Here is a 27,720-nt window from a genome sequence, read left to right as displayed (position 1 = left end):
GTACATCACTTATGAGACAAGAGCGAATGTATCAACATTGATTCACGAAAGAGGTGAAAATTCGCAAAAATGCAATAAATATGATCACAACCATGAAGAAGAAAGATAACTACAGTTTTGATGGATGATCCATCTTGTGTACACAATTACTTGTTGATTGGAAAATCTAAACATCAACCGAATTAATCATGGTGAAGCATGTGATCAAGATGCATCTCCCAAGCAAAAATCAGCAATTTATAAAATGCTTAAAGGTTGTGGTAAGCCATGAGAAGTTGTGTGTCAAAATTAATCCCACGTGGCATGAAATAGCCAACAAAATTTGGAAAATTGCGGTTGTAATAATAAGAAAATAATATCATGACCATCTTATAGATATATTTAGGTTAAATGGTCCATAATTAGATGTTGATTAAGCTCACATATATGTTGTTAAATTCTTGAGAAGAAAATGGAGATTCAAGGTCAATTTTGACTTGGATGGTCTAAGTACCAATTTTTCGTATGAGCAATCCTTGTAAGGAGGTGCACAATGCACTATGTTGATGCCTCGAAATATATAAAAAATAATCATACACCTCATTGTGATAGAGAATGTCGATAATCATACTATTATTTGGTCAATGAATTTCTAGTTCATGATTATGTGATATAACTCATAAGAGAAAATATGAGCATCTATGGAAAAATGAATCCCACGAGACTCAAATACAACTTGCTATAATAAGAAATTCAACTAACAAAATAAATGAAATAAAAAAAATTGAAATCAACACAATACAAGTGCTAAAAAACAAATAAAATTAAATAAAGAGCCAACCCATTGGGAGATAACTCAACCTTGAAGTGCTTGCTAAGCTCAAGGTGGGAGACAAAACTCAACCACTAAGAATGAAATAAAATGGTTTTCCATATGTCTTAGATAACAACTCTGAAATCTCAAAGTGGGTGGTATCCACCAAATTCAAATCATGAGAGAATTGTCTATCTGTCTTAACCATTTGCATTTGTTTGTAATCAAAACTTGGTAAAAATACCCCAATGTTTGGGTTTGCAATAGAGTCGTGGTCGATGCATAATTGTAATAGCACAAGTACATCCACAAAAAAAATTCGTATGATTTGCTTATGCAATGAAAACTTGAGGAACTTTAAGCCCTCAATTATTTAGAACGGATGAACGCTGTTCAGGTTCATTCAAATAATTTGTCATCTAGGATGTACAATTTCATTCCTAGAAAAGGGACAATAATTTATCATGAATGTCGGTAACAAAAATCCTCATTGTTTGATGTATCCACTTAGTCTGACACATTCATATACTGATTTGGTTATAGGTGCAACGAGCTTTAGGTTCCAATTGCATGAATATGAACTTTTAAATTCATATTATACGAGGATGTAGACCTTCTAGGCATTGTTGGATGAGAATCGAAGATCAACGGATTCAAGTTTGATTCTTGTTATAGGATGAGAGTTAGAGGGACTGAAGCTTCTAATCTCTTATAATGAAACTCATCATTCCTCATTGCTAGCCCATTGTAAGGCTAAGTCTACCCCATATTCCTTAGTGTAAATAATATTGTTTGTTAAAAAATAAAAAAATAAAAAAAAAATAAAAAAACTCATCATCTCATAATTCGCGTAGTTTTAAACTGCAATCTTGCAACATAGTACTAGGGTCTAATAGTATTCATCTTTACTTGTAAGTGAGAGATCTTAGGTTCGATTCTCGTCAGAGGAAAATTTGAATCAAATTATTGCTAGCCCATTGTGAGGCTAAACACATTCCCTCCCCTTTAGTGTTGACAATATCGTTTGTTAAAAAAAAAAAAAAAAAATTACTGCAATCCTATCACGAAAAAAATAGATTACATATATATATCGGTATTAAATTACTTAATATAGGCGTAAATAGACCATAAATGTGAAAGTAAATTGAATAATAAACATTGAATTGATTAGGAAGTAGATTACTTTATGCAAGTATTAATAAGGCCATTATTAAGGCTTTATAATAGTCATAATGGCAAGAAAACATCGAGAAATTATTGGATTAGCAATCAAATTGAACATGATACCAAACCACCAACGATTCATGATCGAAGCCTCACAGAAAATTGCATTGCTTTTCCTTCAGTAGTAAATCTGCAACAAAGGAAAATGGTATAAGAAATATCTAGAAATATTGGATAAATCCCTATTATGTCCTCTTAACAAGAAATATAGAGAGCATAATTCTTCAAAGCATATTTGGTTTTCTGCGCCATTCTCTTATCTCAGTTCTTTGGAAGCAAAAACTAAAGAGCATTTTTGTGTTATAACATGTTAGAAATAGAATACAGAATAAAGTGAGATAACAAAAAAGAAAAAGAAAAGAGAAGATCTCAAGCATCTTCCATTAGCATTATGTCATCTTTATATAGGCCATCAAATACACGAGTGGTCTTAGGTTGTAAGTGAGAGGTATTAGGTTCAACTCTCCCACCCTTTTAGTATTGATACTATCGTTTGTTCAAAAAAAAAAAAAAAACATAAGTGGGGTGTGGGAACCCAAAAGGTTCTCCATAATAACCCACAAGGCTATCTACATTAGTATGATTGTTTATGATGGTTTACTACCATACGTTGAATAAGTACAGCAACTCTTTATGTTTCATAACAGAGATTATTTTGACAATTTTCATGGTAATTACCTTTTCTTTATAGATTTTCAATAAATTAAGAGGGTGTATTCAATTGGGAATTTGAGAGATTTTAATGGATTTATAATCCATGGATTTTTATGGAATTTAATTGATGAGTAATGCTAGAGAAACTAAACTTGCAAACTAAATGATGTGTCACGAATAGAATTGAGCACGTTTATTAATGCTTAAATAATAAACCAATCATCAACTTCTATGTCCTTTAGTTTCCAGAATTTACTGTACAAATTTAGTCTCTCTAGTATTACCCTTAATTGATTTGTAGAGATTCCATATAAAATTTTGATTCAATTGCCTCGAAATTTCATGTGGAGAGGTGAGAATTATGGAGGCTTAAAATAACTACGAAATCACTCCAATTCTCTTTAATTCCTCAACTTTTTCAAATTCTTCAAAATCAATTTCTAACTAAATACACTTTGAATGTTATAAACTTTTTTAAACTTCTAATTGAATCCACCCGAGTTTATAAGAATTTTAATAAACTATCTTAAAATCCTAATTGAATACACATTGAATTTCAGATAATCACTTTAATCCTGATTGAATACCTTAGATTCATTAAAAAAAATTAAAATCCTTCAAAATCTCAATTGAATATACCCTCTTAAGATTTCTTTTGGAAAGTGTTTCAAATTACTATTTTCTTTTATTGCCAAATGAAGAAAGCCGTTTTTTACCTTTTTAAATACAAAAATACAAAGTCGAAGCCATTTTTTGTGGGGTCTTGAAAGAAAAAATAAGGAAACTTTAACGAAAAACTCTCAATACTGTTTATTTTAATGAAAAACTACATTTTTACACTAAAAAGTCAATCCTAGTATTCACTTTACCCTTTATTTTGTCTTTATTGTTAGAACTCAAAAATTTTAAACTCTTTTCATTAATTTTCCTAAAAAATAATGCAGCTACAAATCGTTTGTTATAAAATAAAAAGGTCATAAATTAAAACTAAAAAATAGGAAAATTTCCTCTGACGTGGCAGAGATTTATTGGTTGAACATTGTCACTACACTACACCTGGCTGCTTCTTACCATTTATTTCCGTACCAAATCCGATTCACTTGCCATCTTTGCGTGGCAAATTCCAAATTAGCATTCCTGTGACAATGAATCACCAATCATAATCCTCCACGTGTAATGTCGACGACATGTACAGCGGGTACCCTCCACAATCCCACCCGCGCGAGTGTAAAATAGGAAGATATCCAAGAGACTGTCACGTGTGAGTCTGTGACTACCATGTTTGTCTCGTTATCTCTCTCTCTCCACGCCCCATATAATCCCCCTCTATCTCCAGCCAGAGGGCGACTCTCAGAGACCTCCATAGACCAAAACAGCTAAACGGAAATGGCGTCGTCGTCTAGGGTTTCGCTATGCTTCTTCTTCCTCCTCGCCTTGTTCTCCACCGCGATCCGCGCCGAGGAGGCCGAATCGAAGGAGTACGTCCTCCCTCTCGACAGCTCCAACTTCGCTGACACTGTCGGCAAGCACGACTTCATCGTCGTCGAGTTCTACGCGCCGTGGTATGCAATTAGCATCTCGCTCATTTTTTATTTATTTATTTATTTTTACCGTTGATTCTATTTCCTTTGATGATCTGATCGATGTTCGTAGCTCTTTTTTCGTTTGATTTGTGTTTGGATCTGAAATTTTTCTGAATTAATGTTTTCAACATATTTAATTAAGCGATTCGTGAGGAATTATTCTGGATTTGATTTCACGGAATCACGGTTGAAAAATTGATGATATATGTGTGAATTCTTGTTCAAGCTTGTGAATTTAGAGCTTACTGCGTCCGCATGCAGTGGTTTAATGGTCGATTTAGCGTTTTATTATTTAATTTTCGGAATGTAATTGTGAAAGTTATACCGGAGAAGCATGCATTTGGAAAATGCGTATCTGTGCTGAAGAAATGAGATACCGATGTGCTTTTGGGTTTTTGATTTGGTTTTTTTGGGTAATTGGTACTTTTCTGATAGATTGTTGTCTTAATTTTGCTGTCTATGTTTCTTATAGGTGTGGCCACTGCAAGAAGCTCGCTCCCGAGGTACGAAATTAAGCTGTTGAATGTTAATTTCTCACCAGTTTTGCATTTAATTGAGAAACCCTGTATTTTCTGATTCTTTTGACATTATTAATTTGTTTAATTTTGGATAGTATGAAAAAGCTGCGTCAATTTTGAGTAAAAATGACCCACCAGTCATTCTAGCAAAGGTTGATGCCAACGAAGAGGCAAACAAAGGACTTGCTTCTGATTACGAGGTGAAGGGATTCCCCACAATTAAGATTCTAAGAAATGGTGGGAAGACCATCCAAGAATACAAGGGTCCTCGAGAAGCCGAGGGTATTGTTGAATATTTGAAGAAACAAAGCGGTCCTCCTTCTGTCGAAATCAAGACTACTGACGATGCAACTGCTCTTGTTGGTGACAAGAAGATTGTTGTTGTAAGTGTTCTATGTCTGTTTATGTTTCCTAGCTTGATGTAATCTTTTGAGGAGTATCAGATGGCATAACTACTCATGCATAATATGTTTGCAGGTTGGTGTGTTCAAGGAGTTCTCCGGAGAGGCATATAATAACTTCTCGGCACTGGCTGAGAAATTGCGTTCTGATTATGAATTTGGTCACACCCTGGATGCCAAGCTCCTTCCTCGTGGTGATTCATCAGTGTCTGGACCCGTAGTTAGATTGTTCAAGCCCTTTGATGAACCTTTTGTTGATATTGAGGTAGTATTGACATTTTTCTTGGCTTAGATTTGTTTTGTTTGGATCCAGTTTGTCATGCTGGTTTTTGACGTATTAGGGACAGTATATTTAATTCCGAGGTGATCATGCTTGCAGGATTTTCATGTGGATGCTCTAGAGAAGTTTGTTGAAGATGCTAGTGTGCCAGTTGTAACAGAATTCAACAATGACCCAACCAATCACCCTTTTGTTATCAAATTCTTCAACAGTCCAAATGAGAAGGTATATATAATATACTACGGACATGATTTGGATTTATTTATTATTAAATTGATGCGTGTTGGGAAAATATTTTTTACTTTGCATTATCAAGATATTTCATTGAAGGTCACTCAAGTTCTATCCACATGGTTCTTTATTTTTTTGTTTTATTTAAACATTTGTTGCAGACTATTGCTCTATCATAGCTTGTTTTTTGTTTTCCTTTTGGTATGTCGTATTGAGCAATGTGTTTAATCATAGTTCTGTTGTAGCCTAATGCTCTTATCTCAATCCTTTTTTTCTTCCCAAAAGATGTGATGCAGTCTTCTAACACGAGTTTTGGACTTGGTAGGCTATGTTGTTTCTGAACTTCAGTGACGAGTCTTCTGATGCTTTTAAATCAACGTATCGTGAAGTTGCTGAGAAATATAAGAAAGAAGGCATAAGCTTTCTCATTGGAGATATTGAGGCTAGTCAGGGCGCCTTCCAGGTCAGAATGTTCTCATTTGGACTACCCTTTGCAATTGTCTTTGTCTTCCCAGATTCGTTTTATGATGTATATTTCTTCCCATGTTAAATGTTCTATTGGTTTTTGTGAACAGTATTTTGGACTCAAAGAAGACCAGGTGCCTCTCATCATCATCCAGACTCCCGGTGGCCAAAAGTTTTTGAAACCAAATTTGCAGCCAGATCACATAACATCATGGGTTAAGGAGTACAAGGTAAGGCTTCTGCTGCCTTCTTGTGATGCAGTTGTCCCACAAGGGATGATCATCATTATTGTTTTTATATGCTGATTGCATTGAAGTTTGATTAAAGCTATATATGTTGATGCTTATTGACTAAATTACATAACTGCAGGATGGGAAAGTATCACCATACAAGAAGTCTGAGCCTATTCCTGAGCAAAACAATGAGCCTGTCAAGGTAGTCGTTGCTGACAGCATCCAGGACTACATCAAGTCTGAGAAAAATGGTGCGTAAACAGACACTGTTGCATTATATTGTCAAGTGTCATTTTCTCCTCAGTCATTATTCCTGTTAGTATTTTTCTGCATATCTTTTGATTACTTGATCTTCTTTGGTTACTTGTTAACACCTTTTTATTGGTCAACCTTGTTAACACGTTTTGAGTGACAATTACCTTAAGCAGAACAAACACTTTGTGCAAATACCTTACCGTATTCTATGACCAAGGGCAAACTATTTGATCTACAGGAAAAACTTATAAAAATTGCTTAATATATTGAGTATTATGCTGGGATCATCTAGGTTTTTTCTATACTATAAATTTGAATAAGGCAGACGGTTGTTTGGGCAACACCGTGAAACTTGGTGCATATTTAATTCACATAGCTGCTCACTGTATATTTTAATGTTTTCGGCTGTTGTCTTCACATGGTTTCTCTCAGGGGTATGGCTAGAAATTCGTATAACATGATTTTGTTTACTATCCAGTGTTGCTTGAGTTTTATGCTCCTTGGTGCGGACACTGCAAGAAGCTTGCTCCTATTTTGGATGAAGTTGCTGCCTCGTATGAAAAGGATTCCGATGTCGTTATTGCAAAATTTGTAAGATTTATTACCCTTGCTTGTGGCTTTATCAGCCTTTATTACAAATGCTGATATTTCTAGTTTGTAAAGAGTTTTTTCTTAATTGTTATTCATTTCTTGCTTTCATTTTTCAGGATGCCACTGCAAATGATGTGCCTAGCGACTTTGATGTCAAATACTACCCAACTCTGTACTTCAAGACGGCGAGTGGAAAGGTCTTGTCGTATGACGAGGAAGATAGAACTAAGGAAGCCATCATTGCTTTCATTGAAAAGAACCGGGACAAAATTGAGAAACAAGCAGAGTCGGAGAGGCAAGAATCCGGAAAAGATGAGCTCTAAATAAGTAATTGCATCCCGTCTTTAACTTTCATATTTAGTTTACGCAGTTTGACAAAGCTCCCGAAGCATAGTTATATTCTTCAAAAATTCAATGAAGTTGCTCGTCCGGTCGTGATCTCAAATTGTTCTTTTCCTGAACCAGCTGTACAAGGAGAACAGAGACATTAAGGCAACTAGTTGGATGTTATGGCGGCCGCGATATGAACTTTGAGAACGGTAGAGCATAAAAGGAAGCAATGTCTGACGTACCTCCCCGTATCCCTCCTTCCTATGAGTTATGTTCGTTTTTCGGTTTCCCTTTGAATTGAATAAAGTGGGAGGTGTTTTCGTTGTCAGGTGCACTAGTTTCAGGGATAGCAATAGTGTTACAGTGTGTAGTTTTGTTAATGTAGAAGAAACCCTCAGACGGAGTTTATTTTACAAATGCTCAAGTTAATTATATCTCTGAATCCCAGTTATACCATAACTTTCCATCGTCTGTGTCATTTGTGGTTGCTTTTTGTTTAGACACACAAAATTGACACACTAGCTAGCGCTCTAAAAGAGGTGGGCTCGACCATTATGTGCGAGAGTTTAGGGGGTCGAAACTCGAGATCATCGAATCCACCTGCGGAAATGAAACCACATTTTGGTTGGAAAATAGAGTGTGCAGTACAAGAATGAAAATGTGATTACTGTATGTACAGAATACTCACCACAACAATCACCACTAGTAATAAATTGAATTTAAACTAATTAATCTTGATTATACTAGAACACGTAATCCCTTCATCTTGGGCCTTGATCTCTCTGATACTGTTTGGTCCTAGAACACCTAGTCCCTTCACCTTGGGCCTTGATGTCTCTGATATTGTTTGGGCCTAGAGCACCTAATCCCTTCATCTTGGGCCTTGATCTCTCTGATATTGTTTGGGCCTTCCTCTTGCTAATACTATTGCTGTTGATGGTAGTACCCTTCACATGATTCATCTCAGTAGTGCTTTTGGTTTGGGCATTTTGGGCATTTTGGTCATTTTCACCACCAGCCTCATTGTGGTTAGAATAATAGTGTTGGAGGGATTTGAGCAGGCAAGGCCGAAGCTTCTTCAGATCTGACAACTGGAGTGGCTTCAACAGAAACTCCTCTGCCCCTTCTTCCAAGCACCTGCGATTAATATTCAACTCACATTGTTCAAGTTGCGTGCGACAAGCAATTTTCTGAGTTCTCTCTCTCTCCCTCTCTCTCTCTCTCTCTTAATTTCGAAGAAAACAATTATATAGGTATATTTGTCTATTTGCTCTCTAAACTTGTATAGAGTTATTGTCAATCTTTCATGAATTTTAATTGTAACCGATTACTTCCTTGAACTTTTATAATTATTCAATTTCCCTTTAAACCTTAACTTTAGCAGATTACCTTCTGAATTTTTAGAAATAACTAATTTTCCCAATAACGCTAGATTTTAAAACATTTATTCAATTTTGTATCCATTTTGATTATGCGGACAACACATGATAGTTGTATGGGGGTAAAAAGAATAAAATTGGATGGATGAAAATTAGACGAAAATTTTAAAATCTAAGGGGGGCAAGAAATTGGTTATTTATAAAATTTAAAGGGGTAATCGGCTAAAGTTAAAAGTTGAGGAGGAAATTGGTAAATTACAAAAGTTCAGGAGCAAATAGTTAAAATTAAAGTGCAAGGAGGAAATCAACACCTCTATACAAATTTAAGAAACAGACCGACAAATACCTTTTATATATAACGAAGGAATGGAAAATAATTTCGAACTAGAAAAAGAAAAAGAAAATAATTAAAGCAATTAGCTCACATGCTGATTCTTGAAGGAACATTTTCTGATGACATGACCACGACTGGTACGTCCTTCCAAGAAGATCCCTGTATGTATACAGATATCAATTAATTAATAAGTAAATACTATACAAATTTCAAGAAATGTTAGGACTAGTCGTTCGTGAATGATATTGGCATGCTCACAACCCGCCAGATAATTTATAGTGCTAATTCTGTTTGTGAGAATCACAAAGCTGGGACGGCTAGAATAGATCATATTGTATCACTTTTCTCAAAAATTATCTACTGTTTTGTACATGGTTTAAATTGTACTACGGATTATATAAGAATTAGGATTGATTAATGATCTATAAAGTAACAATTTTAATTGTGAAAACAAAATAAACAAATGAAATCGTTAAAATTCAATGAGTAGTGGGGTACACCACACAAATAGACTCAGAGGATTGTGAGTATGTTGCAAGTGGTTCCTTATTGTCAATATTTATTTGCTCAAATTTTAGGGGTTGGTGGATACTTTTCACTTAAAATTCAAAACAGTAGGAGAAAGTAGAGTAATTAGTCAGTCAGTTGTGGTGGTTGACCTTGACGCGTTTCAGCAAATCATAGCCGCTCATTCCGGGCATACAGAAGTCCGTCATGATCAAGTTGATGGCTTTTGATCCCTGCATTCGATTCAATTCAGAAATGAATTAGTAATCATCTTCCCCACATAAAAACCTAATTAGCATAAAACTTAAGAACATGCATGCTAAGCTTTAATTAATACTAAAACCTAAATTAATTCTATTTAATTTTAGGACTAGTAAATTCTTCTTTAATATGTGTTGTTTACCGTCGAACATAATCGAACTCTTTGACCTAACCTAATTTTAACTCGTTACTCTACTATCCTTACCACTTTGAGGATCAATTTCAAAAGCTCGAACGCACAAAATTCAGTACTATAGATGGATTATCAGATAAAAATGAAATCAATTTCAAGAACGTTTCTAGCCGGAAGGTTTAAGTTGTACCGAGGGAAGTATCAGATATTTTTCCCAAGGATTTTCTCAGACATTCCTGGGAGTAGAGATTTATATGTTCCTGTACGTGATATTCCACACGTATAAGTTGCAACTTGCCTAAATTCCGGAAAATGTACTAGTAATATATATTTTTGTTATGTGTCGAAGGATAATCATGAAATCTCACCTCTGGTACATCTGATGACTGAGGGGAGCTGGATGAAGAGGAAGTTGCAGTACTTCGGTTTAGGTCTTCAAGCAAACCCAGATATTTTAGTGCTTCATCCCCAGAATCCACACAAGTCACTGTTAATTAAAATATTTTAAGACTATCAGAAAGCAAGTTCAAACAAGGGAAAGGTTTGGTGCAAGTTCATCCAAGAAAAGTTCAGCAATATATAAAAAATCATGACAATTTTGAAGAGAAAAAACTCCATATTATTAACATGCAATGTTCTATCTATATGTATATGTGTGTGTGTGTGTTTATTGTTATATTTAAAACTAAAAGAAATATAAAACTAAGAAGCCAAAAAAATGTGAGTGTTGAGAGGAAGGTCATTAATCAATTAATTAAATATTTTTTTTATACGAATCAAATATTCTACTAATTTATCTATATTATGGGAAGGGCATTCGAATTTGAGCGTGGAAAAAGAATATATTGTTCTAATCAACGTAGCTACGCTCGAGAGTCAAGTCTGTATTAATTAATTAATGAATCTATCTTCAAATATAGGGGTGGTGTACCTTCATATGAAGAACCTCTAAGGAGCCTCTCCAGGAGTTTCCTGTCCAAAAGGCTGTCATCTACAGCCAATACATGGAAATGTTGGTTCTGCTGTTGTTGTTGTTTGGGGTCTGCAACATCTGACTTCACCACCACCTCCATTTTCAGACTAACTGACGACATCAAAATTTACACTTTTGAAGTTTAATGGTGCCTGGTGAACGCAGTATAATCTCTGTTAGCTATTGCTGCTGCTGCTTCTGTATATTCTTTCTACCAATGTGGACCTTTATATTTCTTAGAGAGAGAGAGAGAGAGAGAGAGAGAGAGAGAGAGGCGTGCCTTAGGGGAAATGAATGAATGAAGGAATGCGAGGTGGTGTGTGATTATTCCATGGTTATATATCAGATGAGGAGAGAAGCAACCAAACCTGTTTTTGTGAGAGAGAGAGCGAGAGAGAGAGAGAGAGAGAGAGAGATGCCGTTGATATTGTCATGTGTCATGCATATGTACTACTCTTGTTGTGATCTCTCACTAGATTCTCTCCACCGCGTTGGTACAACCACTCATATCTCTCTCTCTTTCTCTCTCTGAGATCTTCTTTATTTTCTTTGTTAAGATTTTGTTTGATTGCCAAGGGAAATCCGGAGGTCCTTTTTCCCATTTGGTCAAGATAATGATGAAAAGGAGTTGATTTTGGGTGCAAATTGGATTGGATTATATTAGGGACTTAAGACAAATGTGGTTAGCTTAGCTTTGCTTGCTAAGTTTCTATATTTGGGTCTCTCCTTTTCTTTCTTCTTCCTAATTAAAAATTTATGGAAAGTGTTTGGAACTGTTTGAGTAGTCGTATAATATTATTCATAACGCTGTTTTGGATAGTACATGTAATTAAGGCCAAACTCTCTTCATGTTTCTTTTTCATGAATAAATTCTTTCTCATGACGTCGAGGTTACTCAAGAAAAAAAATTGGAAAGTGTTTTGTTTTCATATAACAGTTAGTAAGTTACATATCATCCTCCCTGTATGCCTGCCTAGCTATTTTGTTTAGGAAAAATAGGACGTGATTCATGGAATGTATATGATCAAGTGCGTGGGCTTTAGAATCTGGTGTATATAAATAAGTATAGTCAATTCTTTGCATTTGTGTTCGAATCTTTTTTCCGTGATTTATATAAATTTAATGTAACTATCTCATTATTTAGAAAATTTATATATTGTTAAATAGACATGTTGGTACACTGTCGATCTAATAATAAACAGAAAGCTATAGCCTGCCAAATCATTTGGTAGGATCATGGAGAAGATCTGAATCCTTAAATCGGATTAGTTTGATGTGTCACCATACTTGAAACTCAAGTTTAAGGTCAAAAGAGATTGCATAACATCAGACCTTAAATATTAGTATAAAATTGTACATTATTGAAATACGTATCTAAGGATTAAGGGACGACAAAATACTAAAATAGATGGAGGATGGAAATATTCAACCAAACCCTAACCCTAAACACGATTATCTACCCTATTAAATTTTTATTTTTTTTTCCTGAACAAATGAAATCTACACTAAGAGGGGAGGGGTGAGATTAGCCTCCCAATAGGCTAGCAATAATGCCGTTCAAATTTATCTTTGGCCAGAATCGAACCTAAAACTTTTCACTTACAAATAAAAAAGAATAACACAAGATCGTAGTAGTAAGTGACTAGTTCCTTCTAATTATGAAAGCTTAATTAGCTAAACTCCTCCTATTATGTATGAACTATGCTCTGTGGGCATGAAAATTGGGATGGAATATGGAATAATGAAAGCTTGCGAAATAAATCAAAGAGGGCTGAGGGGTGGGGCCAGGACATGAAATTGAAAATGCTTTTATGGTTGGGGGCGGGTCCACATAAAAAATTTAGGAGATCTTCTGTGGGCCTGAAAAGATAATCTTTTGTGAGGTCAGGCTTTCCCTTGTGTTGTATTATCTTCCAAATTTCGAATCTTCTTCTGTTCCCATCGAGGGTGTCCAAAGCAGAAAGTTTACTTCTCTTTATTTCTCAGGATTTCAGAAAATAATGCTACATAATATGAACGGGAAAATTGATTCAGTTTCATACAATGGCTAAACAAAATAAGAATGTGAAAGAAAAAAGAGTTTAAATCTTCCGCATTTAAAAATAGTTGCGATCTTTTTGTGAACTTTTTAATTTATTGGTACCTATCATTTCACTTGACACCAACATAACATCGTCAAAATAAAGTTAAAAAAGTGTGATATAACAAAATTAAAAAAGAAAAAAACTAAATGTGAAAACATCAAACACTTATTCAATACCCATGATCCCCATCTAACCAATCACAGCGGGCAACCACCAACCACCCAATCCCTCTAGAACCGAGCTCGCACCGCCAACCAAGCATTTGTTCAAATTTTTTTTAGATCGACGAGCCCGCTCTAACCAAATCGATATGTCCCTAAATTTACCACATGCCCAATCCGGTCAGGTGTGGAGTTTTACTGCAAAAAACCTTGGTATTAGTTAGAGTGGGGTAATCCTATTTAAAGTCATTACTTTTCTTTGCCCCCACCGATGTGGGACTGCTAACACGCCCCCTTATGTGTAACCCCATTTAATGGTTCACACATGGAGATCCACACATCAGCAATTGAAACTCAAAGGTCAGCTCTAATAAAGTCCATACTTGTTTTCAATCTTTTCTAGAAGTAACTTTTAAGAACTCAGATGCCGATTCTATGTTAAGAGTCCAAACTTGTTTCCTAGCCCACACTTCTTGGTGACAAACCTTTGGCTTGCACGGGCCCGTAACTGTGGGTTTTGATACCATGTTGATTTTTTTTTTAGATTGACGGGCCCGGGGGTCCCACTCTAACTACACTGATACTGTCCCCAACTCTACCACTTGCCCAATCTGTCAGGTGTGAAGTTTTACCACAAAGTCCTCGGTATTAGTTAGAGTGAGGTAATCCTATTTAAAGTTATTGCTTTTATTTACCCCCACCGATGTGGGACTGCTAACATGTGCTACACAACAAGAAGAAATGTCTTCTTCTTTTTTTTAAAAAAAGAAAAGTTAGGAGATAAGTTGACAATGTTAAGTTGTGTTAAAAGAGTGGACATGCGGCAATAGATTAGAGATGCCACATAGAGGCCACAACCTCATCGCATTTGCAAGTGAAAACATGGCCCACCTTAGTCTTGACTTTTGTTTTTTGTCCCTCTCACCCTGTTTCTATTTTGTCTTTCTCTGTGTCTTGTTGCAGTGGAAAAAACCACCACAGACCTAACCATGAACCACAATGCGCGACACCTACCCATAAGTTGGACAAGACGCTCAAAGTAAATTTCATAAAGAAAAAGATTCTATCTGAGATCCAAGAAGTTCAAGTTTCTGAATTTTTCAATCTGCGTTCTTCAGAATTGACGCTAGTGGACGTCGTGCATCATTGTGGTAAAAATAAGGTATGGTGGTTCATGGTTGGGGTTTAGAGTAGATGTGTAAGTTGTGGCAAATGGGATCTAAGGTGGTTGTGGGATGTGGTGATGCTGATATTGAAGGAAGATTTGTGAAAAACATGTTCATTTAAGCAACATCAATAGCATGCAATTAACAATTAAAGGCGGAATCATGCTTGTATGCACTTAAAACAAAACATTTACCCATGAAATTCAAAGCCTAGTAGATAGGTGAACCAAGACTCAACTCAAAACAAAGTGAGTTGAGAAATCAATACCTTTGTAGATTCCTCTTTGCATAAGCAAAGGCTAATCACCCAAAGAGAGGGCCTTCATTCCTTGCATCTTAGATCCATGGATTTGGATGGATGAAAAGGTTTCTCCAAGTTCCCAAAATTGAGAACCTCTAATGATTCATCACCAAGGCATAATGAAGAAGAAATGAGTGACCTTGGAGGAGTTTGATTGCTAGATGATCCCTCCAAGGTGGCCTAAGTTTTAGAGAGAAAGGAGAGCTTGTGTTCTCATCCTTTCCCCAAAAATTACCATGTGTAAATTTTAGGCTATAAAGTCCTTTATATAGTCCCTTCAAATAAGTGACCTAATGGACCAAAAGCCCTATTCTTCTAACATGGCAAGCCTATAGGGTTTATTGGGCTTTCAAGCCCTTTGTTTATTCAAGTTGTCATACAACTTGAGTTAATGGGCTTGACATTCAAATCCCATTGGGCCTTGCGGCCCAAAACTAACCCGAGGTCTTTAACGAACTTATTCGTTTGATTAATTAACATATTAATTAATCCTAGCCTTAGATAAATAATTAAACCATTTAATTATTCTTACTCATCTCCGTTGTTTCTTCAAACTCTACCTTACTCGGTGAACGATCCATTAGGTTCCTTTTAGCGAGGCAGTGGGCGATTAAAACTCTTTCTAATCGATTGTGAATTGAAACTTACTTTCAATTCTCCCGTTAGTGATAATACACTTTTAGGGCTTCCACAAACCATGGTTGACGCCTAGCAGCATGTCATGGTTACCCAAGCTAATCAGAAGAGGTGGAGAACCTATTCAGTTTTAGGATTACAAATGCAATACGGTCTTTCTCTAATACAATACTCTTGACCACATTGTTTGGTTTGATAGTTTATTCATGTCTACTATCCAATGTGAGTCTTGTGCTTATATGATTACCTTGAATGTGATTTGGAACACATTCCTAAATCTCATTCATACTTTGGCCAAAGATTCTTAATCATATCATAGAGTATTCTCCCTCAAACAGTTTGAAGGTTAGAGATCCCTTGTTGCGCATTCACTTGCCTCCATGGCTAAGTGGCTTAACCCCAACGATGCCATGGACACCCTCCTGATGGAGTGACTTTGACATAATCAAAGATTAAGGACCTAACCACAAGACAACTGTGATGCCTCAGGTCAAAAGACTAATTTGCATTATCCCAACCATGAGTTCTCATGTGACATGAATATGAGAACCCTTCGTTGATCGTGTTCAGTGAACTCATTCTCTATTGAGCACCTACGTACTTGTCTTGATGTCACACACACCAATGACTCGAGACTAGTCACTCTCCCTGAGAGAAGACATAGCACGTACTGATCTTAACGGACTGTCAATGCCCAATTGACAATCCTATGATGAGGAACGTTTAGGATGTGTCAACGAAAGAATGGTCTCATGAATCTAACTTCTTTAGATCGCATTCTTCCAATCACATATTCCTTGGACTTATCGTTTAAGCATATAACATTTATATGAGACGGCTCAAACAATAATCTTTGCCCTTTACATTTAAACTACATTAGTTTAACTTTCTGAAATGTCCGTAAAGTATCATCATATGATTGGTTTTAGGGCACATTTCCAACAGATATATGCCAGACAGAGAAAGGAAAAATGAGTTTTGAAGAATCAAGCGACCTAATGAAACCTTGGCGGGGCAAGGATTGAAACCATTAACAAATCCAACAACCCCATTTCCTTCAAGAAACATGTGCATCTGAAAGTGCCATGTCAAATAGTTTGACTCATCGAGCTTGACTGTGATAGAGCTCAAAATTAATGGAATTAGGGATGTGATAGGAGACTAGAGAATCTGTAATTAACTTAGCTGTAACCATTGTCAAAGAAGAAAGTAGAAATTCTAGAGAATTCGGATATGAAGAATTTGGAATATTCTCTTTGATCAGCATGAGAAAGCATAAAAATGAAGTGAAGATTCCTATTTAGACCCAAATTGGGCATGGCCTAATCGCATTTAAAGCCCTAGGAAAGCTTGAGGCCATTGAAGGAAAAAAGGCTGAAGACGGAAGCTCGTCCCAGAATTCAAGATATTGGCTAACGTGGCAAGATTGGATGGTAAACCTATGCAACTGGGTATGCATAGGGGTCATTAATCAAAGGTTTCGCATATGGGAAAAGCACATTTTTAGGGGTAAAACCCCGTAATTTGGAGAGAGTTAAGTGTGAAATCACCACTTGCCTGTCATAGTAATCCAAGGGGGTTTAACCAAGAAGGATAAAGCTTCTATAAAAGCTACAAGAGAACACAAAGAAAATGACACTCAACTCAACTCTCAGAAAAATACTTAAAAGCTCTATTATTTTCTTTACATTCTCTTTGCACCCCTAGTCATTCCCTTTTAGTTATAGCTTTGATGCATCATTCTCTCAATATCGATTCAGTTGGTAGCCATTACTGCAATCCCTTTTCCTTTCCGAAAGCTGGCTCTTTCTTTATAAGTTTGTGAAAGAAGTGCCCGAGAGGCAGGGACCCGAGCCCTACAAGATTTATAACGTGTTTGAACTCACTTTATAACGTGACAGAGCTCGAAATTGATGGAATTATAGATGTGATAAGAGACTAAAGAATCTATAATTGACTTAGTTGTAATAGAAATTCTAAAGAATTCAGATATGAAGAATTTGGAATATTCTCTTTGATCATCAAGAGAGAGCATAAAAATGAAGGATCGGTGAAGATACCTGTTTAGACCCAAATTGGGCATGGCCCAATCGCATTTAAAGCCCTAGGAAAGCTTTAGGCCATCAAAGAAAAGAAGGTTGAGGACGAAAGCTTGACCCAGAATTCAAGATATTGACTGACGTGGCAAGATTAGGCAGCAAACCTATGCAATTGGGTAGGCATATAGGTCATTAACAAAATGTTTCGCATATGGCAAAAACACATTTTTAGGGGTAAAACCCCGTAATTTGGAGAGAGTTAAGTGTGAAATCACCACTTGCCTATCATATTAAGCCAAGGGGGTTTGACCCAGAAGGATGAAGCTTCTGTAAAAGCTATATGAGAACACAAAGAAAATGACACTCAACTCAACACTTAGAAAAACACTTAAAAAGCTCTATTGCTTTCTTTACATTTTCTTTGCACCCCTAGTCATTCCCTTTTAATTATAGCTCTAATACAGCCTTCTCGCAATATCGATTTAGTTGGTAGCCATTACTGCAATCCTTTTTCCTTTTCGAAAGCTGGCTCTTACTTTGTAAGTTTGTAGAAGAAGTGCCCGAGAGGCAAGGACTCGAGCCCAATGGGATTTATAACGTGTCCGAACTCACTTTATAATGTGACAGAGCTTGAAATTGATGGAATTAAAGATGTGATAAGAGACTAGAGAATCTGTAATTGACTTAGCTGTAACCATTGTCAAAGAAGAAAGTAGAAATTCTAAAGAATTCAGATACAAAGAATTTGGAATATTCTCTTTGATCATCATGCGAAAGCATAAGAATGAAGGATCAGTGAAGATACCTGTTTAGACCCAAATTGGGCATGGCCCAATCGCATTTAAGGCCCTAGGAAAGCTTTAGGCCATAGCAAAAAAGGTTGAGGACGAAAGCTCGGCCCAGAATTCAAGATATTGGCTAACGTGGCAAGATTGGGCAGCAAACCTATGCAACTTGGCAGGCATAGGGTTTATGAACGAAAGGTTTCGCATATGGCAATAACACTTTTTTAGGGGCAAAACCCTGTAATTTGGAGAAAGTTAAGTGTGAAATCACCACTTGCCTATCATATTAAGTCAATGGGGTTTTAAACCAGAAGGATAAAGCTTCTATAAAAGCTACAAGAGAACACAAAGAAAATGACACTCAACTCAACTCTCAGAAAAATACTTAAAAGCTCTATTATTTTCTTTACATTCTCTTTGCACCCTTAGTCATTCCCTTTTGGTTATAGCTTTGATGCAGCCTTCTCGCAATATCGATTTAGTTGGTAGCTATTACTGCAATCCCTTTTCCTTTTTGAAATCTAGCTCTTACTTTGTAGGTTTGTAAAAGAAGTGCCCGAGAAACAGGGACCCGTGCACGACGGGATTTATAACATGTCCGAACTCACTTTTTTACCTTTCTAATGCATTAAATATTATCTTTATTACTTCTTATTTATTCTCAAGTTCATTTATTACTTTCTAATATGAACTGTTCTGCTCATTTATTGCTTGAAAACTTCATTGTCACTCTACTTTTGGTCGTTCCCATGCAATAATGGATTAAACCTAGTAATCTCGACCCAACTAAAACTTGGCATGTAACATCAACACAAGTCTTTGATCTCAAGGCAATAAAAAGGACCATTTATGGACTTAACCCCTCCATAAACAATCCCTCGATAAAAGAAGCCATTTTACTTGTGGAACAAGTAATCAATCCAGTCATTCCCGAATGATTCCCAATCTGTTAGTTTTGGCCAACAGTGACACGCTCAACATACATTTAGTTTTGATAGATAGCTGGAAGACTAGCTAAAGGCCTCGCTGTTGTGTTCCTTTCAAGTGCAAATACAAGGATAGTATAATGGCACAAGTAAGGGTGTCAAACCACATCGACTGGTTAGAACTCTACAAATTACTAGCTTTATGTGAACCCTAACTAAGCAATGAAAATGAAAACTGAATTTAGATTTTTGTTTTGGAAACTAAAATAACTTAAAATGCATCACAATGTAAAGATGAATGATAGATTGATTTATAAATAATGGGAATGGAACTAGGGATACTGATATCACCATTACAAGCCAATCCATGAAAATTAAGTCAAAATGCATTCAACTCTCCAATCTGCTACTAGGGTTCGTGTTACTCATTTATGATCATCCATTTGATGTGTGGGTGTGATCAAGTACTCCTAATATGCAACCTAGTTGTGATGTTCAACTTAGATTACCAACTAAGAATCCATTAAGAACAAGAAAACTTCAAAGAACCAAAGAAATCACATGGCAGGATGTATGCATAGCAGTTTCTTCATTCATTCACATGTCTACCAAGATTAAGCATGATCTGTGATATAATCTTGATCAAATAATTCATAAGCAGCCCTAATGGTGATCAAACATTAAGATTAACAAACAAATTAAACTATAAAACTAGTTAATGAAACAAGAACACAGATTGGTAGTTTAAATACTTTAACTTAATAACATAGAGTAGTTTTGCAAGGCTACATCGAAATCCCTAGCTATGTACTTAATTCCACAACATGATTACAAATTATATAAATATCAAGAACAACATGAGTGAAATTGAAGTTCATAGAAGAAACCCCCTTGAAGCAATTTTGATGTTGAACTTCTCCAAGAACAACGCGGCTGCGTGGTTTCTTCGATGGTAGTGGATGGTGAAAGGAAATAGGGTTTTGTTTCTGGAAGAAAGGATAAAGAAAGTGAAGAGAGAGAGAGAGATCTGGGCGCCCTCAAGGGGGGTTTGTGTAAAAATGATCTGAAACCCTAGTATTTATATGCTAAATGGGGCTGCAAGATATTCCAAAGTGATCCCAGCAACTTAGCCTTTATTTTGCACGTTTTTGCCTTAATTGGCATCTCCAAATCAAGCTAGATATCCCAATTCCTTTCCCATTCTATTCCTGGTCTTCTAACAAGCCAAATTCATCTTGGATTCTTTATTTGGGCTTCAAAACGTACCACTAAACTTCTTTCCATGTTTGAATAAGGGTCAACCCCAAAAATGGCATGTTTTCATTTTTTTTGCCTTCAAATTGATCCTAAAGTACATGTAATTGCACACTAACACAAAATAAGGTAAACTGCAACTAGTTTAACTCAAAAACATCACAAAGAGACTAGAAATGGATGGTATAAATGCATGAAATATATGAGTTATGACTCGCAAGGGCATCTTTCAAGCTAATCATCACCTTCACCATACACACATGGGGAGTTGTGTGAGGTGCATCCAAGGCCGAACAATACCATGTAAGAATAGCTAGAAGAATAATATCGAAGAAAGAGAGAACTAGAAAGAGTGGAGAAGAAAGAGAAAAGAGTCAAATTAGATATGAGACCCGTTAAAACAAGATTGAAAGTGGTGGGACATCATTTCAGTATTAGTTTGGGACTGTTGTGATGGTTGTGATGGTGTTTGGTAAACTTAAAAAAAAAAAGGGATTATTTTGGAAGTTGTGATGGTTGACAGCAGAAAAATTGAAGCAGCTAAATGCTGCTTTAAAATTTTTTGGTGTTTAGAAATTTTCATTAAACATGCATTGTTGCAACATGGATTAAAAAAAAAAAAAAAAAAAAAAAGCCTATGCTTTAAAGCAGCAAAAAAAAAATGCTACTTTAAAGCATAGGTTTATTTATTTATTTATTTTCAAACCATGTTGCAACAATGCATGTTTAATGAAATTTCTAAACACCAAAAACACCCTCATCACTCTCCTAATCTACAAACTTCGCTATTTCAATGGTGGTCCCAACTCACCTATCAAATCTTTCTTTTGGGGATTGATTATGGGAATTAATTGTCTAGCAACGACATCGAGGTTGTAAGTGGCACCTTGAATTTGGGGGTTGAATCACCAGCAACAATGTCATGGCTTCCCTAAAGTAGTAACCATCCCTTCCCTCTCTCCTTGCGCGAACAATATTACGCATCTACTCTTCAAATTTCCAGCACCATCTGACCATTGACTTGATTCTTATCCTCGTCACCAAGCCTTCAAAATGCAGGCTACGTGCCACCCACTTGGTTGGGTTGAAGTCGGGAAGTTTCACACCACGACGCCAGCTTAGACTTTGATGATGACGACTTCGATGAGGTTGTTGTCATCCTTCAGATCAAATCGGGGTGTTGGATTACGAGTGGGTGCTTTGTTTTTGGTGAGGGGAAACACAATGTTCAGCATGGTGATAAGACCTATTCCGTCGAAAGGGAAAAGAAAAGGAAAATGCAAGTAAGAAATAAAATAACAATTCTTCATTCATGCTCTCCTAAATGGTGAAAGTTGGTTCTTATAAACCCAATAACTAGGATCATAACACGTGGTGGTTTGGGTGGTCGACTGTGCAAAAAAGGGTGTCTTGGGTTGTAGAGAGGGCATGGATGTATGGAAGGTGGTTCCCAAGATTTCAAACTTGGAAAGAGATCCTCTCCGGATCTCTTCCACCAAAGCCTACGAATCAAGTGATATGGGCCCTTAAAATTTGATTCAACGGTTAAAAACATAGGCCCCTTTTAAAAGTTATAATAATTTTAGCCGTTGGATCAAGTTTCAAAGGCCTAGATCACTTGATCCGTGAGATTTGGTGGAAGAGATCCTTCAAACTTTTTCACACTTCAGTGTAGGCCCCACCTTCCCAAACCTTGTCTGCCGATTCCAAGTGTTTGGTCTAGGGCTAGGTTCGGTTTCAAACGGTTCGGTTTTTTTCCAAAACTGAAACTGAACCGAAATTTTGGTTCAGTTAAAATTTTTTTCGGTTTGGTTTCGGTCTAGTTCGGTTTTTTCCATGATTTTTTTATTTTATATATATCTGAGCTTGAATCACATGCTTCCCTACCTTGCATCCTTATTCCTTAGTGAGAAATCAACCTGCAACATGCCCTAATCAACATATTTGAACTTGAACTGAGAAGTCAACTTAACTCGTGCTTTTCAGTTTTCATCTCTGCATTACACAATATTATACAAAAGCTTAATACTTACCAAATTAAAATCAACCAAAACGAAAAAAAGAATCAATCAAACCGAATTCAAAAACCAACAGTAGTAAACAAGGTTGGAGCATTTGAGCTAAAACAAGAAAAACCCAACTGTAGAAAACCTAATTCAGAAACCAAAAACAGTAAACTCAACCTAATTTACCAAATTAAAATCAATCAAAATGAAAAAAATCAATCTTTTTTTTTTTTTAAAATTAATAGTTAAAATAAGGAAGAGATCGAACTCCCTTTGCCCTCCTTCTCTGCTTTCGATTCGAAAGGGGCAAGGGAAAATTATGGTTTGGATGAAGGAATCCGTGAGGAGGATAGGAGAAGACTTGGAGGAAGAGATGAAGGAGAGAAAGAAGACTAAGGAAGCAGAGAGAGAGGAAGAGAGCAGCGGAGATGAGAGAGAGTTTGAGAAAACATGAAAACTGAAATGGGAGTGAGCGATGGCTAGGGTTTGTAAACTTATAGAAATTTTATAAAGCATTAAATATTAGAAGCCTATAAATATTTTACTAGTACGATCATAACAAAACAAAGCTTGCGGTCAAGTTAGCTTGATGCAATTATCTCAACCTGAAGAGAAGGAGTTCAAACCCTCACGGCAAAGTATGTGTGTGTGTGTGTGTGTATGTATTCTTTTTTCGGTTCAGTTTGGTTTTCGGTTTTCGGTTTCGGTTTTTTTAACCCACCCCTAATTTGGTCTCTCAATGGGTTACCCTTATTATACGTTTCATACAGTGAAGGGCACTGAATTAATCGCTTGAACTAACAAGGGTTTAAGGATTATTTGTTGTTTTATGTGCAGTTTAGCTTGTTGGAGATCGAGTTCTAACTGACGAATTCATCAATTGTTGGGGACCTATAAATCCGTTAGTTATTCAACATATACTTTATGGCTATATATAGTACGAGTCCTATGGCAGTGCACGTTCAATTTGTGTTATGGGTAAAGTTTTGGACTTTTTAGGTTGTATGACTTGATTATGAGCTAGCCAGATTCGGTTCGGTTCGGTTTGGCAATTTTAGTTCGGTTCGGTTCGGTTTGGTTTGGTTTTCCGTTTTTTTTCGATTTTCGGTTTTTTTAACCTACCCCTAGTTTGGTCTCTCAATGGGTTACCCTTATTATTCATTCATACAGTGAAGGACACTGAATTAATCGCTTGAACTAACAAGGGTTTAAGGATTATTTGTTGTTTTATGCGCAGTTTAGCTTGTTGGAGATCGAGTTCTAACTGACGAATTCATCAATTGTTGGGGACCCATAAATCCGTTAGTTATTCAACATATACTTTATGGCTATATATTGTACAAGTCCTATGGCAGTGCACGTTCAATTTGTGTTATGGGTAATGTTTTGGACTTTTTAGGTTGTATGACTTGATTATGAGCTATGCTTAAATTCAGTAATGTGAGTTTCTTAGATGTTAGGGCAAACGTTTTTTGTTTTAGTTGTGCAGCTTTGCTCCGCTCTGTATTTTCCCTTTTGGATTGTTTTATTGTTGATGTATTTGATTTCTTGTAAACACATTTGATGTATGATTGAATCTTTGTAATGCATATTATATCGTATCCAAATAACCTTATCTCTATATATCTTATAGGATTAAACTAGTGTAGTGACCTCTGAATTATATGGCCCTTGGGCTGCTTCCCCGGGTTGATCCATTAACTTAGTTTTCTTAGGTTTTGACTATTTTAGTACGTATGCATTGATAATTTAACCTCATATTAATTTCCTAATAGATGAAAATGTGAAGGAATGATAAACTACAGACAATTGATGTTTGCAGCTAGATATCCAATATAACAACTCATCACCAAAGAAGAAATCAAAACCTCTAACTTCTAGTACCATGTCTGTGTTCTATCCATTCATAGTATAAAACTTCACATCTGCCATTCGAAGTCCTACGCTACAATGTATAACTGAACGTCATAAACGCATGTTCGCCTGTAGAGAATTGATTTTGGGTTGAATGGTCTACTTTCAATAGTAATGCTAATAACTAGTCAATTTCCAACACTAATGTTGCATGAACATCTAACTGGCATATGTATTTCCATGCTATATATCCATCAAAAACTAATTTCATAAGTCTTTTGTTTTGCTACAAAAAAGGTCACACTAGTGTATAAGCCACGTTTTTCTGTTACACTTACCATAATCCGAAACTTTTCATCACGTTTTGGTGTCAATGATGCCAATGTCAGCCCTGCCACGCTTTTTTCATAGCTATTTGTTGGCCATGTTTTTTTTTATACAAAGTGTGTCTGTTAGCCATTTTTTCTCTTTCATCCAAATTCGTCATCCTAAGAGAGAGATATATATATAAACAAATAGCATGTCCTTCTACTAAAATGGGTTGGAACGCCTATATGCCTAATTTATGCAGAGTAGGCGCCCTATTCAGTAATATGGGATGCCCTTGCATAACTTACTGAAGTATATGCATTTCAAAGGGGTGCCTGGGTTAGTATATATATCATGGGCGATACGGAGACCTTGCCCATGAAGTAAATCATTGCACCTACGGTCCAACCAATTTATATATTATATTGTTCATAAAGTGTATTTTACTTGCTTTGACTAAGAGAAGCCATCCAGAAACCAAATCTGTGAGATTTTCACTAGATCTTGCTTCATGGGACACAAAAGGATGTTCACTTTTGTATTCAAAGTAAGAAATTTCCTATATGATATCTGCAAGCACTATAATTTTACCAAATTTCACATGGGTCTACCCTTGTGTATATGTTGGTTCTAGGTAAGAAAAATAAATAAATAAATAAAACTTGATGGAAGGTTCTTTCATCTTTCTTAATTGCATTCATGATTAAATTACCCGTTTGTACAAAATATTACCCTATTTTAAGGTTGTAGATATGCAAATTTCAGCGAAAATAAATGTTCACCAACATATTAATTTTTCACATGCAAAGCTTACGTGGCATGTACTATGAATTTCATGTTTACAAAGGTACCATACTAAAGCAGGGTTTCTAGGATTCGACAACACAATATAAATAAGGATGCACTCTCCATATCTAGTCAAGTCGAATCAAGTTTCAAAAACTCAATACACACTAACGTTTGATTGGGGGATTATGTGATCTTGAATATTTGATATTCAATACCTTCTCTCTTTGCTTAGTTTTTATTCACCCCTCTTAAGACTTATTAACTCTGATATGCTTCAAGTTATTTGTTGGTATAGAACCCACCTCAACTGCTTCCAAAATAATAAGATGCTCCTTTACATAATTATGTGAATTATTTAATTTTCAGAAGAACTTGATTTAAACTTTTTAATATTTACGCAGGCAAGGGAAAAAGAATTGATAAGGCAGAAAGCTTTAGAGAAAGCTAGAAAGCTTCAGGTAATAATCGTGAATGTATTTTAGGTTATTCTTCTTTTCATAGGTTCAAAATGCAGTCCTTATTTTGTGGTTGAAGTTTTCCTAAAAGGTATTAGGATAGCTTTTTTTTGTCAATTTTCCTTCCATTTTGGTTGATGGTGGGAATAATACAGGTAAAAAAACAAAAAAAAAACAAAAAACTGCATGTTTCAGAGGAAAAAACACACCAGGGCACACTTGGAAATAGGTGGGTGGGGGGCGGGGGTATTGGCAAACCTCACTTTATATATACATGCTTTACAATTCATGGAAAACCACATGAATCCTCAAAATGACAGTAGCAAATATGATGTATTGGAACTAATATTTTATTAACATCTTTCTTGCGGTGTTGGAGTTATGCCAGGATGGGTAGTTTACCCCTGGGGTGGGTTAATGGTTGTTTTGTGTTACGATACTTAAAACTAATGGATCTGTTTCTACTCTACTTCTTGAGTGATAGTTTAGTTAATTTCTTGTTACTTTCTTACAGGTTACAAACATATGGTTTTTACGAAGTAAGAGTTTCTAATGATGGGAATTATCAGGCATCTGCAATAAAGAGAATGCAAAGTAATAGGTTTGTCATCTTTTGATTTATATTAATTTCTTAGGTATCTGCAATAATGAGAATGCAAAGTAACAGTTCCCATTTCTTATTGTTTCGCAAATTAATAATTTGATTATATTTTATTGTGTTAATGTGTAGCATAATACAGTGAGAGTGAAGAATGAATAAGGGTAAAGATTTTCAAGCTATCCAAGGGCTTTACGTTCTTAGTATAACAAAATGTTTCGACATTTTAAACTTTTTTTTCCTATTTACTTTTATATTTTTTTGGCCTCTCGAATATATTTTGTGCATTAGTTTTAAATTTTGGCTTTAATCTCATTAGTTTGATTCTAATTCAATAAATTTGTGTAACATACAGTTTTCTTTTAGAAAATGAATTGACCTTTGAATAAAAGTTGTTGCTTGATATTACTAGAATGTCTGTTTGCATTTCTTTAAAAAAAAAAAAAAAAGTAAGATGTTATTAGTGAAAAAGATGTTTAGAGTAGACATCCTTTTCATTCTACCAATAGAGTTATCATTTCATGTCTACTTTACATCCTTTACAGTTTTCTATTAGAAAAAGACTTAAGAGTACTTGGATCTAACAGACGACGTGACACAGAACCGAGCGCAATGACGTTCTAGGATATAGCCGACCCTACCTAGTGGCGAAAGGCTTTGTTGTTGTTTTGTCAAACGATGAATTTTGTTAGATTAGATGTTATAAATTTCTTCATATCTAAATTCATTGCATCTTTTATTTTTTTTTTTCTTTTGCCTAGGCTGCTTTCTTGTCAATCAAGATTACTACGGGGAAATTTTTGACATTCTAGTGAACAACTTTTATCATCAGTTATCAATGTAAATCAAACAATACTTTCTGATACCTTTTTGCATGTATTTCACAATCTTTTATATACAAGTCCTACCATTGAATCAAAAGCCACAAAAACTACTTACATAAGCACACATCTAATCTTTTTGCCATCCACTTAAAAACTAATCTATGATCTTTTGTATGTGATCCGTATCAATCAAATTTTTTGTATGTGAAAATCTTCTTAATGCTGTCAATATAAACAATATTAATCTTTTATATTTTGTAAACAGTCTTTCATACAATTTTTTAGCCTGCAGCAATGCGCAGGTACTAGTGTATTCCTATAACACTAAATTAAGGGAGTACCGTACAATCATATATCATTTTGTTAATAAAATGATATGATTGTAAAT

The 27,720-nt window shown here is 35.6% G+C and overlaps 2 protein-coding genes and 1 long non-coding RNA gene across 5 annotated transcripts; 2 read left to right on the top strand and 1 right to left on the bottom strand.

Moving 5' to 3' along the window:
- Positions 1–3,913: 3,913 nt before the first annotated feature.
- On the top strand, positions 3,914–8,024 carry LOC137717243 (protein disulfide-isomerase). The gene is made up of 11 exons (XM_068456545.2): positions 3,914–4,233; positions 4,727–4,757; positions 4,868–5,155; positions 5,250–5,438; positions 5,553–5,678; positions 6,010–6,147; positions 6,260–6,379; positions 6,519–6,633; positions 7,116–7,228; positions 7,345–7,555; positions 7,694–8,024. Exons 1-10 carry the CDS (start codon positions 4,058–4,060, stop codon positions 7,549–7,551), a joined length of 1,503 nt encoding a protein of 500 aa, XP_068312646.2. The 5' UTR covers positions 3,914–4,057; the 3' UTR covers positions 7,552–7,555; positions 7,694–8,024.
- Positions 8,025–8,123: 99 nt separating this feature from the next.
- Positions 8,124–11,522, bottom strand: LOC137717244 (two-component response regulator ORR9-like). 3 transcript variants are annotated; one of them, XR_015965744.1, is made up of 6 exons: positions 11,104–11,480; positions 10,541–10,659; positions 9,931–10,011; positions 9,363–9,430; positions 8,247–8,695; positions 8,124–8,158 (listed from the first exon to the last, which is right to left on the bottom strand). XR_015965744.1 is itself a non-coding variant. In XM_088699247.1 (6 exons), exons 2-6 carry the CDS (start codon positions 11,264–11,266, stop codon positions 8,320–8,322), a joined length of 807 nt encoding a protein of 268 aa, XP_088555373.1. In that variant the 5' UTR covers positions 11,267–11,297; positions 11,426–11,522; the 3' UTR covers positions 8,164–8,319. The 3 variants fall into 3 exon arrangements, 2 of the variants coding, with proteins under 2 accessions (XP_088555373.1, XP_088555372.1); XM_088699247.1 differs by lacking the exon at positions 8,124–8,158 and having other exon boundaries at positions 8,164–8,695; positions 11,104–11,297; positions 11,426–11,522; XM_088699246.1 differs by lacking the exon at positions 8,124–8,158 and having other exon boundaries at positions 8,164–8,695.
- A 14,145-nt stretch (positions 11,523–25,667) lies between these two features.
- On the top strand, positions 25,668–26,899 carry LOC148695053 (uncharacterized). The gene is made up of 3 exons (XR_015965705.1): positions 25,668–25,913; positions 26,425–26,511; positions 26,641–26,899. It is a non-coding gene; the product is annotated as an uncharacterized LOC148695053 (long non-coding RNA).
- The last annotated feature ends 821 nt before the right edge of the window (positions 26,900–27,720 follow it).

The sequence above is a fragment of the Pyrus communis genome, chromosome 8 (assembly GCF_041283825.1).
Source record: "Pyrus communis isolate YQ-2024b chromosome 8, ASM4128382v1, whole genome shotgun sequence".
NCBI lineage: Eukaryota > Viridiplantae > Streptophyta > Magnoliopsida > Rosales > Rosaceae > Pyrus > Pyrus communis.
The sequence above is the reverse complement of the archived record's forward strand: the minus strand, read 5'-3'. Positions and strand labels throughout refer to the sequence as shown.